General features: G+C 41.3%; 1 protein-coding gene across 1 annotated transcript; it reads right to left on the reverse strand.

The window, feature by feature from the left end:
• Positions 1-952: 952 nt before the first annotated feature.
• LOC113094195 (peroxisomal multifunctional enzyme type 2-like) lies at positions 953-11,482 on the reverse strand. Its single transcript, XM_026259897.1, has 24 exons — positions 11,283-11,482; positions 10,780-10,833; positions 10,595-10,702; positions 10,448-10,507; positions 9,979-10,000; positions 9,293-9,339; positions 8,864-8,948; positions 8,601-8,788; positions 8,419-8,510; positions 8,289-8,313; positions 7,107-7,235; positions 6,921-7,015; positions 5,993-6,223; positions 5,864-5,915; positions 4,253-4,324; positions 3,663-3,766; positions 3,521-3,586; positions 3,344-3,413; positions 3,050-3,156; positions 2,515-2,601; positions 2,341-2,424; positions 2,123-2,261; positions 1,578-1,699; positions 953-1,486 (listed from the first exon to the last, which is right to left on the reverse strand). Exons 1-24 carry the CDS (start codon positions 11,338-11,340, stop codon positions 1,397-1,399), a joined length of 2,187 nt encoding a protein of 728 aa, XP_026115682.1. The 5' UTR covers positions 11,341-11,482; the 3' UTR covers positions 953-1,396.
• Between the last annotated feature and the right edge of the window lie 1,850 nt (positions 11,483-13,332).

Genomic DNA, 13,332 nt, shown 5'->3' on the forward strand with positions numbered 1-13,332 from the left:
TCCAGCTCAAATATCTGAACATCCTTAAATCGAGAAGCATTTACTGAAATATAAATTAGTTCATGTTTAAAACAAGAACAAATGTCTGTCAGCGGCTAAGAAAAACAATAGTTTTCACCTTTGGCAAAAAATTTCTTCCCAGTTTTAAGCATTAACCTATAAGAATCTAAAAATAAATATATTGATTAGATAATTAAAATTCATATCTGAGGTCATTATGCATCTCCTGCAAATGTCTTGGTTTGATGATGTTCATATATTAGCACTGCAATACAGAGTGTAATCATTGTTTCTTCCCCAGATTATTGCTGATGTGAGGAAGCAGTGAGGAATCCGCTGTATAGTGATCATGCTCTCTGCCCTTTAACCTCTCAAATCTGAATATATACGCCAATCAATCTAATTTTATATAGAGTATGAAGAGATCTGTAATATACTTGACTGAATGTAATGAGAAAATAAATTACTTAATGCAACATCCATTATTTCTTTGCTGGGTTTAAAAGTTTTTTTTATGAATGATTATGAAATTTTTTATTATAAACATCAGTGCAGTATTAGCATTGGTATCAACATTATTAGAAATGTCTGAATGAATCAGAATCAAATGATTATGTGATCAATGCAGAGTTTTTCTTTCTTAGTATTTCTGTCTTGTTTTCTGGCATATATTAATGCTTTCAAACGATTAATCGCTTCCAAAATAAAAGTTTTTGTTTATATGTGTGTGTACAGTGTATATTTATTATGCATATATAAATACACACACATGCATGTATATATTTTAAAATATTTACATGCATATATATATATATATTATTTATAAATAGTATATAAACATAACATTTTTCTTAAATATATACATGCATGTGTGTGTATTTATATATGCATAATAAATATACATGGTACACACAAATGTAAACAAAAACTTATTTTGAATGTGATTAACCGTTTGACAGCATTAATATAAATATCTAAACATTCTTGAATCAGGATGAATTTACTGTACAAGTAAAATGACTTAAAAAAAACAAAAAAACAACAACCCCATATTGTGTAAGTTTTTGCTTAAACCATGCAAATATTTACCAATAATGTAAGAAAAAGTATCTGAATTCAGAGGCTAAATAAGATTATTTTTCTTGCTCCATTGGCAGATATTTCTGCTCGTTTTAAGCCAAAACTAACATTTTGATCACTTAAAAAAAAAAAAAAAAACATTTTAAATTGTCACTTGTAGAGTAAATGCATCTTGATTCAAGAATGTTCTGATATATATACTAGAACACCAGACACAGACACTGAGTAAGAGAAGGATTTCTTCAGGTCAGAAGTTGACGGCTCTCATTAGTGGAGATGATTCTTCTTCATTAGTTTTGAGCGACGGCGAGGATCTTCAGAGTTTGGCGTAGTCCTTCAGCACGGCCTCCAGCTTCTGACTCAACATGATGTTCCCTTTGACCTTTAGCTTGCCGGAGAAAAACGCCTGCGGGACGAACACAGAGCAGGAGTGGACATCAGGAGTGTGTGTGTGTGTGTGTGTGTGTGTGTGTGAGAGACAGAGAGAGACGCAGCACCTGCTGAGGGTTCAGTTTGCCCTTCACCACCTCCATGAAGTCCTCGTCTGAGACGCTGAAGATCACGTCTGCTTTAGAGACTCCTCTGTGCACAGATCCTCCATCCGTCTTCAGATTGATGGCTGCAGGATCACAAGACTAAATCAGATTGTGTTCTAGTATAAATATCTGAACATTCATGAGTCAAGATGCATTAACTGTACAAGTAACATGATTTAAGATATTATGTCTTGTTTTCTGTAAAAAATTTAATAAATAAATAAAAATATATCTATATATAAAAAGGATTTGACAACTGATGGAAACTAATATAAATTCTAAAAAGGTGGATAAAAATTATGCATTCAACAAAGTAGGATACATTTCTTATCTGGTAAGAAAACATGCACATAAACGATGATAGAAACACTTAAATGTGCATAAAACACATGTGACTGTGTGATAGGACAGAAAAAAAATATTTTGTTGCAAAGATATCTGCAAATGTGATAAGAAAAAACTATATGCTTGTGTTAAGAGAATGAATGATGCAGTGTCTGGCTCACTCCACTCTCGGACGGTTCTGCCGTCTTTGCTGATCTCCCATCCGAACACAGCGTTGACCTTCTTCACCAGCTCCTGACCGCCGTCTCTGATCCTGCGAGCGATCTCCGAGAACACCAGGTCGCTCTGCAGACTGAGGCTCTGTGGACGAACCACATCATCACACTGCGCTCGGAGTCTGGTCTCAGATGTGTGTGTGTGTGTATGTGTGTGTGCAGACCTGCGGAGACCCGGCGCTGACACACACATCCGTCTGCAGATCTATATACGCTCCAGACAGCACCACGTCTCCGCTCTCCTTCACCTAGAGCCAGAACAGATCAGCGCTAAACACACACTGAAGGACTAAACACACACACACACACACACACACACACACCGAACGCTTCGTCACCTTGCACTGGATGTGAATCCTGTTCCCTTCCTTCCACATCTCCGTCTGCAGAGACTGTCCCGGATACACCGGCTTCACGAAACGCACCTGAAGCACAGATCAGGGTTATTAACAGAAATTCATTAATTAGACGATGTGCAATCAATTTGGACTGAGAATAAACATCACTATTATTGTGATAAATGAGAAAAGCATTGAATAGACATTACAGAATGAATCTTTACAAATACATTTTTATATTAACCTTTGCATAAATAATACAAATTATAAATAATATTGAAATGATACTTTAAATATGAAACTGTGCCAGTAGGTGGCAGCGAGTGAGTCATTAAATCACTCAGAAATGATTCGTAATGAACGAGTCACTGAATCACTGACTCACTTGATTCGTTCAAAGCTGTAGATTCATTCAGTAATGTGTTTCTCGGCTGTGAAACAGTGCTGCTGGTGTGAAATTGCCAAACTAAACCATATCATTCTAACAGACTTCATCATGCAGTAAACGTTTAATTCCCAGTCGTTAAAGTCTTACCTTGATGGCCTTGAACCTGGACACGTCGTTAGCGGCGTACTGCTTCAGAACGTGCCGAGCAGCGAAGCCAAACGAACACAGGCCGTGCAGGATGGGAGACTCGAACCCTGAGGATCAGGTCAAGATACAGCTTCAAACACAAGTCTGTAATTCTGTGTCTCCAGACTGATCTGTTATTGGTCGGTCAAACGGATAGCCCCGCCCACAAACTCACCCCATTGGTTGACTCTGCATATTAATCTGTAACATTGTAACATCCTCAAAAGGACACACTTCCTGTTAAAGAGTGTTTACCTCCCATCGCAGCGAAGCTGGGGTCGATGTGCAGCGGGTTCCAGTCCCCGCTCAGTCTGTACAGAGCCGCCTGAAGATCATATAATATATGATTCACATGAATACATTTAATGCTTCCTTGATGAATAACAGTATTAATTCTTGAGTTTGTGAGGAGCATCAGTGGATGTGTTTGACCTGATCTCTGGAGGTCTGCTCTACGATCACAGCGTCTGGAGCTCTGTCTGGACGAGGAGCTGTGGCCTGAAACAGAGACACGTTCATTAATGACGGAGCTGAAGCGGTTCAATGTGTTTTCTGAGAGCAGTGTTTCATTCACCACAGCCTTCTGGGACGTGCGCTTCCCTCCGAATCCTCCAGCGCCGACGATGAAGAGCGAGAACTGATTATAACACACCAGCTCACTCTCGCTGTACGTATGAACTGAAACACAAACACAAACAGGTCAGAAGTAACACTCTGAAAGATAGGAATACTTTTATTCATCCAGGAGACACATTCAATCAATCAAGTGTCACTGAAGATATAAAAGATTTCTATTTCTAATACTAATAAGAAAAATAAAATACTTCAGTTTTTACAGAAATATTGAACCGTGTTCAACATTGCTTATAATCAGAAATGTTTCTTGAGCAGTAAATCATCATATTATTCTGATTTCTGAAGATCATGTGACACTGAAGACTGGAGGAATGATGCTGAAAATACAGCGGAGCATCACAGAAATACATTACACTTTAACACAGATTCACACAGGAAACAGATGATTTACATTAGAATAATATTTCACTATTTTACTGTATTTTTGGATCAAATAAATGCAGCCTTAATGAGCTGAAAAACTCTTGCTGAGCCCAATCTTTGACGTGGATGATGTGACTCTGATTAGTTAAACTGGTTCTGACTCACCGTCCAGCAGGATGACCATCCCTGAGCCTTTATCCAGCACATCTGCCACCACGGCCCGAGACCTCAGAGTCCCTGAGGAGAGAGAACACCTTCAGTATCCTCACGAGCGCATGTGAGTGAGAGTGTGTGTGTGAGTGAGAGTGTGTGTGAGTGTGTGTGTGTGTGTGTGTGAGTGTGTGTGTGTGTGTGTGTGTGAGAGTGTGAGTGTGAGTGAGAGTGTGAGTGTGAGTGTGTGTGTGAGTGAGAGTGAGAGTGAGAGTGTGTGTGTGTGTGTGTGTGTGTGTGTGTGAGAGTGAGAGTGTGAGTGAGTGTGAGTGTGAGTGTGTGTGTGTGTGTGTGTGAGTGTGAGTGTGTGTGTGTGTGTGTGTGTGTCTGTGTGTGTGTGTGTGTGTGTATAATGACATGGGTATGACACAGGTATTACAAGGAGAGGGTGACTTATGAGGACATAACCCATGTCCCCATTTTTCAAAACACTTATAAATCATACAGAATGAGTTTTTTTGAGAAAGTAAAAATGCACAAAGTTTCCTGTGAGGGTTAGGGTTAGGTGTAGGGTTGGTGAAGGGACATAGAATATACAGTTTCTACAGAATAAACACCATTACACCTATGTGTGTGTGTGATAGTGAGCGTGTGTGTGTGTTTGAGAGTGAGCGTGTGTGTGTGTGTGTGTGTGTGAGAGAGAGTGAGCGAGTGTGTGAGAGTGAGTGAGTGAGCGTGTGTGTGTGTGTGAGATAGTAACCGTGAGGTTGTGTGTGTGTGTGTGTGTGTGTGTGTGAGTGTGTGAGAGTGAGTGATAGTGAGCGTGTGTGTGTGAGATGTGTGAGAGAATGAGCGTGTGTGTGTGTGTGAGAGAGTGAGCGTGTGTGTGTGTATGTGTGCGTGTGTGTGTGAGAGAGTGAGAGTGTGTGTGTGTATGTGTGCGTGTGTGTGTGAGAGAGAGTGAGAGTGTGTGTGCGTATGTGTGCGTGTGTGTGTGTATGTGTGCATGTGTGTGTGAGAGAGAGTGAGCGTGTGTGTGTTTATGTGTGCATGTGTGTGTGTGAGAGAGTGAGCGTGTGTGTGTGTGTGTGTATGTGTGCATGTGTGTGTGTGAGAGAGTGAGCGTGTGTGTGTGTATGTGTGCATGTGTGTATGTGAGAGAGTGAGCGTGTGTGTGTGTATGTGTGCATGTGTGTGTGTGAGAGAGTGAGCGTGTGTGTGTGTATGTGTGCATGTGTGTGTGTGAGAGAGTGAGCGTGTGTGTGTGTATGTGTGCATGTGTGTGTGTGAGAGAGTGAGCGTGTGTGTGTGTATGTGTGCATGTGTGTATGTGAGAGAGTGAGCGTGTGTGTGTGTATGTGTGCATGTGTGTGTGTGAGAGAGTGAGCGTGTGTGTGTGTATGTGTGCATGTGTGTGTGTGAGAGAGTGAGCGTGTGTGTGTGTATGTGTGCATGTGTGTGTGTGAGAGAGTGAGCGTGTGTGTGTGTATGTGTGCATGTGTGTGTGTGAGAGAGTGAGCGTGTGTGTGTGTATGTGTGCATGTGTGTGTGTGAGAGAGTGAGCGTGTGTGTGTGTATGTGTGCATGTGTGTGTGTGAGAGAGTGAGCGTGTGTGTGTGCGGTCACCTGAAGTGGGCAGAGCTCCGAACAACTCCAGATACTGTTCTCCGTGCAGCAGCTGCAACAAACACACACACTGCTCACACACACAGATACACATGTGAACACAGAGAGCACACAGAAGATGACGCTCACCCGGGTGAAGTCGATGTCGAGTCCCGGGATGCTGCTGAGGCCCGTCATGGCGCTCAGAGCCGGAATCACTCCAAACGTGGGCAGAGCGCTGAAGTCCTGCTGACCTTCATACAGGAACCTGAGGTGCTCCGGCTCTCTGGTGGACATCCCCACTCCCAGAGCGTACAGGATACAGTTCATGTGTGTGTACGAGAAGACCATCTCTGGCATCGTCTGACCCACAGCCGACGACTGACCAACACAACAACACACTCCACAATCAACACCACACACAACTACACACTTCTCCTTTATATTAGTGTCCTCAAATATCTAAACATCACGATTACTTCAGATTTAAGAATATGTGTTCACCCTCAGTTCATTAGAGATCAGGAGGAGTTTGTTTTTTCATCAGGTTTGTAGAAATGTAGCACTGCATCAGTGTCTCATCAATGGATGCTCTGCAGTGAATGGGTGCCGTCAGAATGAGATAATAACACTTCCTCCAGTGAGAGAGTGCATCTGCTGTTGTCTCTCACAGATTAGTTTAGATCTGTTTAAACGCTGCTTGATCTGTGCAGATTTCTCTCCTGATTCAGACCAGAACACTTTTTCACTGGAGGAAGTGTTATTCTGGATTATAGACTCTATGTGTTTGAGTTAAAATCATCTTAATGCTGGATGTGTTTCAGGTTTTGTCTTCTCCAGATGTTCACTGATGGACTGGAGTGCTGTGGATTATTGTGATGTTTTTATCAGACTCTCATTCTGACGGCACCCATTCACTGCAGAGCATCCATTGATGAGACACTGATGCAGTGCTACATTTCTCCAAACCTGATGAAGAAACACACTCCTCCTGATCTGGTGTGGAGTGATGGTGTCTCCTGTGATCTGAGGATGTTCGGGTGACAGTGAGGCAGGAGTGTGCTGCTGATGATCTCACAGGGTTTGTGCCGGAGCTCGCTGCGGTCGGATTGGATCTGATCCCACGTTCATCTTCCACTCGGGACAGAACCTCCACCAGCGTCTGCAGCGACTCTTCATCAACACAGAGGACGTTCATTAGCTGAGATGTGCAGTAACGAGGCGCTGGTGTCCTAACGAGCTGTGATGGTTGAGTGAGGTTTACCCTGGATGCTGGAGGGTTTACTGGCGTCAGTGAAGTCACAGATCTCGCTCCAAGCGTCTCGCACCGCCTCCGGCGTCATGCTCTGGTTCTTCTGCCGCACGATTCGACCCAGACTCCTCTCCCAGCGCACTGCACCACAGCACACACACACACACACACACCACATGAGCACACATGTGTCCCTGCAGCACAGAAGCAGTCATCAGTGTCACAGACGTATATTTGTAGAAATAGACAACAATACATTGTATGAGTCACAATTATACATTTCTCTTTTTTTTCTCAATATTTAGATTTTTTTGCTGCCTCAGATTCCAGATTTTCTAATATTGTCGTCCTAACAAACCAGACATCACTGGAGAGATGATTTATTCAGCTTTCAGATGATATAAAAATCTCAATTTCACAAAATGTACCCTATAATGATTGACCTGTGCAGATTGATCAGATGAAGACTGAAACCATTCAGAGCTGAACACAGCACAAATACACTTACAGTAATAACTGCTGAACACTGAACTGATTTGATCTGAATAATGACTCTATTGTTTTCTGTAGAGTTGCTTTACAGCAGAAACTCATTTTGGTTCATATCTGCTGATTTTTGCAACATTAAGACTGTTGCTGAAACAATGACACTATTATCTTGTGAATTTCTGAAAGTTATTTTATATCTGATGAAGTTTGCAGCACGGTTTAATTCTGACAACACTCAACACTCTTCAGCTTTATTTCACCGTTTTCTGTGGAGACCACAGCGGTCACCTGATCTTCTTCATACGATCATATAAACCATCCTCCAGCTCTGTGTGGAGGAATACGCACTGGAGTATTATACACATCAGAGTCTCCCTGAAGCTGCTTTGAAGAGGTTTGATGAAATCAAGTGACTCGTTATCGGACTCTTCTCAAATCCTCACTCAGATGTTGCTTTAGCCGTCAAAATGACATTTCAACAATTTTGGTTCACGATGTTTAGATGACCTTTGACCTCTAATCCAGATGTAAACATGCAGTGTAAATGGGTTTACATCCAAATAAAGACTAGTAATGCTGATGCTTAAGACCACTTAATAAACCTGTGCGTTTATGTAAGAATATATTTGTGTGTGTGTGTGTGTGTGTGTGTGTGAGTGAGTCACGAATCTTCTCCCACAGATCATCAGGTTCAGCAGATCTTACGTTTTCCGATCCATCCGGCGCCGACCTAAAACCCAAACAGCAGCAGATGAGATTCAGGACAAACAGTGCAGTGTGTGTTCATACATTCCCTTCAAATCAAACCCTTGAGTCTTTGAGTGTTTGTGTGCACCTCGAACAGTCCTCCGTTCTCTGGACACGCTTCATGACACAGCCACAGCACCAGCGGAGCCACGTACTCGGCCCTCAGCGACTGCAGCAGATCTGACACACACACACACACACACACACTTGTGTTACAGGAGGTCTTCAGTACTGTAGTGTGTGTGTGTGTGTGAGGTGTGAGCTCTGCACCTGGAGGCATGACGGTCTCAGTGAGCCGGGAGCCTGCGGTCGGAGCAATGGTGTTGCAGTGGATGTTGTACTTCTGTCCTTCGATGGCCAGCGTGTTGGACAGCCCCAGCAGACCCAGCTTCGCCGCGCTGTAGTTAGCCTGGCCGAAGTTCCCGTAGATCCCTGCCGCGGACGACGTCATGATGATCCTGAGAACAGACACGAGAGAGCCGTGACGCTCGGCTGGAGAACACCACAGAAGACTTTCACAGATCCGCACAAACCTCCCGAACTTCTGGTTCTTCATGTGGTTCCAGGCGGCCCTCGAGACGAGGAAGGAGCCCCTCAGGTGCACGCGGTGAATCAGGTCTGTGTGCACACAACAGCTTACAGTAGCTCACAACTACATCTTAAAAGAAGATCTTGAGCTAAATGTTTGCTCTGACAGTATTTGACTCTGAAACTAGCTCCTAAATGTCTAAAAGGTGAGGAGCAGTGAAGAGGAGTCTCCTAAAACAGCTGTTTGCTGTTGATAGAGACTATCAGCCAATCAGTGTGTGTGTAGTTAGGAAGCGTGATGACATCATCCACAGCCACGAGCTCAGCCCCGCCCCCTTCCTCTTCTCTCTATTCCTGACTAGAAGTGTGTCTCAGCAGCTTTGTGAACAGATTTAAAGAGGAAACTCTTATGTTTAGATGACGTGGATACGTACCCCAGTCTACGTCGCTGGTCCTGGCGAACGATCGGTCGCGCAGAATCCTTCAGAACACAGCAGAGAAAAGTAAGAAAAGTAATGCATTACAATTAATTTTTATGGAAATTAATGCATTGTTACTTTTTTTTAAATCTAGACAGGGCTTGCTTGTTTTATTTTAATATAAAAAAAGTTACTTTACAAATGTAAAAACCCTGTTCACACCAAAAGTGAAGTGAATCCGGTTCAGGCTGAAGGAAATGTATATTCTGGTCTGTACAGTAGAGGGCGCCGCTCAAACTAATCACATGAAGAACACTGCATTCAACAGTTTGTGTTCATTTTGAGGAACACTGAATGTGTTTTTGTGCAGCTGAGATGAGTAAACACATTTTCATATTTAGTGTAGAACTACAGTAAGATAATGTTCTCGCAAAATTCACAGAAGATTCAAAAATTATCTTAAAATTACTAAATTTACTGGAAATCTTCCACCTTTTTCAACCCTGCCGCTGATTTCTGTCACCATGGCAACACCAGAGCTGTCAGTCAATAAATGGAAACAAAGTAACTGGCGTAATGTTTAAAAAAGTTTTTTTCTCTTTAAATTAAAGAGTAATGCATTACTTCACTAGACACTTTAAAAAAGTAATCTGATGACGTAACTCGTGTTCCCCTCTACACCGATCTCAACGTGCACTTACCCAGCGTTATTCACCACGATATCTGCAAAACAACACAAACTGATCATGAGCACTCAGAAACAGCAGCTATATAGAGATTTAATAAAGGTATAATAGAGTTTTCAAATGCGTTTTTACTTGTAATCAATGTTAAGGTAAAACTTCACATAAACCTTTCTGTATAAAGCATTATGACCGTATTTATAATGTACACTGTAATGCATTATATCTTCATAAATAACTGTAAAATGCATTATAATATTTGAAAGTTTGTTTGTCTTGTGTTTTAATGCATTGTACTTTCTAAAGTTGTAATAACGGATAGATCAGTATTATAATATATTATAACAATTATTCATTAGATCATCAAATGCATTATAAGGTGCATTACAAGGACTAATTACTGCATTAAAACATTTTTATAATGCATTATATTTAAGTAAAGTGTTACTCAAGGTTGTAATGTTAGGGTTAGGTCTGGAAATTGCACCTATTCGGCCAAAAGCATCCAGCGCCGTCTGGATGAGCTTCTCACCATCTTCCACTGAATCTGTGAGATGAAGAACCAGAGCTCTGATCATCATGAACACACAGGTGAATCACAGGTGTGTGGAGCTGGAGTCGATTCATCACTGACCGTAACTGGCCACAGCTTTGCCTCCTTTAGCTCTGATCTCCTCCACCACTTTATCAGCAGCCGCTGAGCTCTTGCCACCTCCTTTAATATCTCCCCCCAGATCATTGACTGTGTGAAGAACAGAGAGCGAATCATGAGTCGCGACTCACTTGAACCGAATCAATGATCCGATCAGAGCGACTCACCGATGACAGAGGCTCCTCTCTGACCGAACGCCAGCGCATATTCCCTCCCCAAACCTGAGAAAACACATGAAATTAACATGATTAACATAATTATCTGAGTGAGTTATGAATATCAGCCTTATCTAAACTGAATAGCACCATCATGAGGGTCAGGGTCAGTGACTCTTATCTGCTGTTTGTACTTTGATCGACACAGAGAAGCTGCATCACTGCCAAACAACACGCTTAAGTACTTAGAAAGGCCTTTAAACTCAATATTCTGAGCAAAATCATGCAAGTTGAAAAAACATAAAACATCTATATGAATGTGTCAGTTGTGACTCGCACTACAAAATGTAAATAATGCATTAGTTTGTAGTTTATGTTTTCCGTTTACTATTCAGAAAGCGTCTGCTTGATGCATTAACGCATTAAACTTCTGCAGCACTCATTATCTCACTCTATTAATGAATTCTATATTAATATATTTGCATAAATGCATGAGTTTATGATGATAAACTGACCTCCTCCGGCTCCGGTCACCAGCACGACTCTGCCGTCGAAAGTCAAAGGCGTTGACATCTTCAGATGATGTGTGTTTTTTGTCTTTATGATGTTTGAGGTGGTGTTTTTTTAACTGTGCAAGTCTGCGGATCTGCCGTGGAACGCTCCGCCGTGACTTTTGCCCTACTTCCGCGAACGGCGCTGTGACGTCACCGAGTGATGATGCCCAATCAGATCCGCGCGTCTTCTCTCCACCAGGCGCCACGTGACTCTTATTTGCGCGAGTTATATTTATAGTGATGAATAAAGCTGAATATAACAGCTGGTGTTTGAGCTGCTGTTTTGTTACAGTGTCAGTGAGATTGTTAATTTGTAAAATTGTGAAATCGGCATGTACTTTTTAATTAGAATGTATTATTTTGCATATAACCTACAAAATCATATAGCTATCCATGGGCGGCGTTAGGGGTGGGCTAAGGGGGCTGGAGCCCCGACTGTTTTAAGTAAAGCCCCGAATGTTTTTATTACCACCATGCTATCAATACGTTTTCATGCCCAGTAAAGTAATTTATATTAGAATTTAAATAAATAAATAAATATATCTCGACTATCACGTCCACAGTGTCTGTAAATTTACCCAAGTAAGTTACGCGTTGTCATTCACACCCGACGAAAACCGCCCACTGAGTCTAGTGCTTGTGACTGACATGTAAACTGGCCAACCATCGATGAGCGTCTGTACTCTTCAGCCAATGAAATGAGATCTTTCGGAGGCAGGCGGTTTGTTGGCGTGTAGTATTTTACTAGATCAATTTATATAAAAATTCAAATGGATATTTAAACATTCTTCTTCTTCTTCTTCAAAAAAGGAAAGCACCCCCCCAGCCAAAACACTCAAACGACAAGATACAACAGCTTCAGGTATCTGTAACTTTTAATCATAGTATTATATTTCTTTTTCGGTTTTAAATTGTGTCTGATTTAACGTTACATTTTGAACATTTAACAGTTAACGGTTGCGCAGCACAGTCTTTAGGACACACACACACACACACACACACACACACACACACACACACAGCGGTGATTACTGAATAAATTTGCTTGAGTAACTTTTGTACTTTTTTTCTGAATGAATCATCCGTTTCAAACGAATCCATTTATTAAATGACTGACCGACTCACTCATTAAGGCAGTGGCATGCCGCCACCTAGTGGCAACGTACCATTCTAATTTTTTTCATAATTTCATATTTCTGTATTCCAAATTGTATATTTGATACATTAGCCACATAAGATTTTTTATGCAATTTGTAAGTGCTGTGTAAGTGCTCCTTCAAAAATATAAGTGTATAGAGCCCTGCGTTTATAATTATACTTGGCTTTAAGTGTACATAAACACAGAGATAAAGTCCTTTGACCAGATATCTTTGTAGAGTAAGAGTGTGTCAGTGCACTGCTTAATGTTTGCTTTTTATCCCTGTTCCACCAGGACGAGTGTAGCCAGTCAGGCTTGATTGGAAAAGAAAAGAAAACGGAGACAAAAAAAAGTGAGATAGAGACACAACATCAGCATATGTGTCAGGATACAAGGGATAAACTTAAAAACAAAAACAAAAAACAAAAAAAAAAAACAAGGTAAATCTTTCTGATTTATTAAAATAAAAAGTCACATAGGCCTACATGGATTTTTCTGGGCTAAGCCCCGAATCTCCACTCACCCTAGAACCAACCCTGCTTATGACAACAAACTGAAGAAAAGGATCATTGGGGTTCTATATAGAACCATAGGGTTCTTTACTCAACTCCAAAGAACCCTTTATGCTAAAAAGGTTCTATAATGACAAGAAAGAACCCTTTTGGCACAAAGGGTTCATATCTTGAATTTTGTGATCATTCACATGCATTCATAAATGCATTTGAATACACCGAATAATAGAGTGACAAAATGGACTAAAAATGCACACGCGCACTAGTATGACTTCATTGTTTAACTTTACATTACCCTAGATGCGTGCACTTTTTAGGCACGATTTGTTTAGTTTTTTTATATACTTGATACTGTTAAAAG

This window comes from Carassius auratus, unplaced genomic scaffold (genome assembly GCF_003368295.1).
Source record: "Carassius auratus strain Wakin unplaced genomic scaffold, ASM336829v1 scaf_tig00215275, whole genome shotgun sequence".
In the NCBI taxonomy this organism is placed as follows: domain Eukaryota; kingdom Metazoa; phylum Chordata; class Actinopteri; order Cypriniformes; family Cyprinidae; genus Carassius; species Carassius auratus.

What these genes read in the sequence shown, in the direction of transcription:
- LOC113094195 (XM_026259897.1), bottom strand. Translation starts at nt 11,340, where the DNA reads ATGTCAACGCCTTTGACTTTCGACGGCAGAGTCGTGCTGGTGACCGGA. An exon ending in TCAGCGCCGGGTCTCCGCAG is followed by an intron (nt 2,262 to 2,340) that starts GTCTGCACACAC and finishes GTTCGTCCACAG; the next exon opens with AGCCTCAGTCTGCAGAGCGA. An exon ending in GCAAACTGAACCCTCAGCAG is followed by an intron (nt 1,487 to 1,577) that starts GTGCTGCGTCTC and finishes TTCGTCCCGCAG; the next exon opens with GCGTTTTTCTCCGGCAAGCT.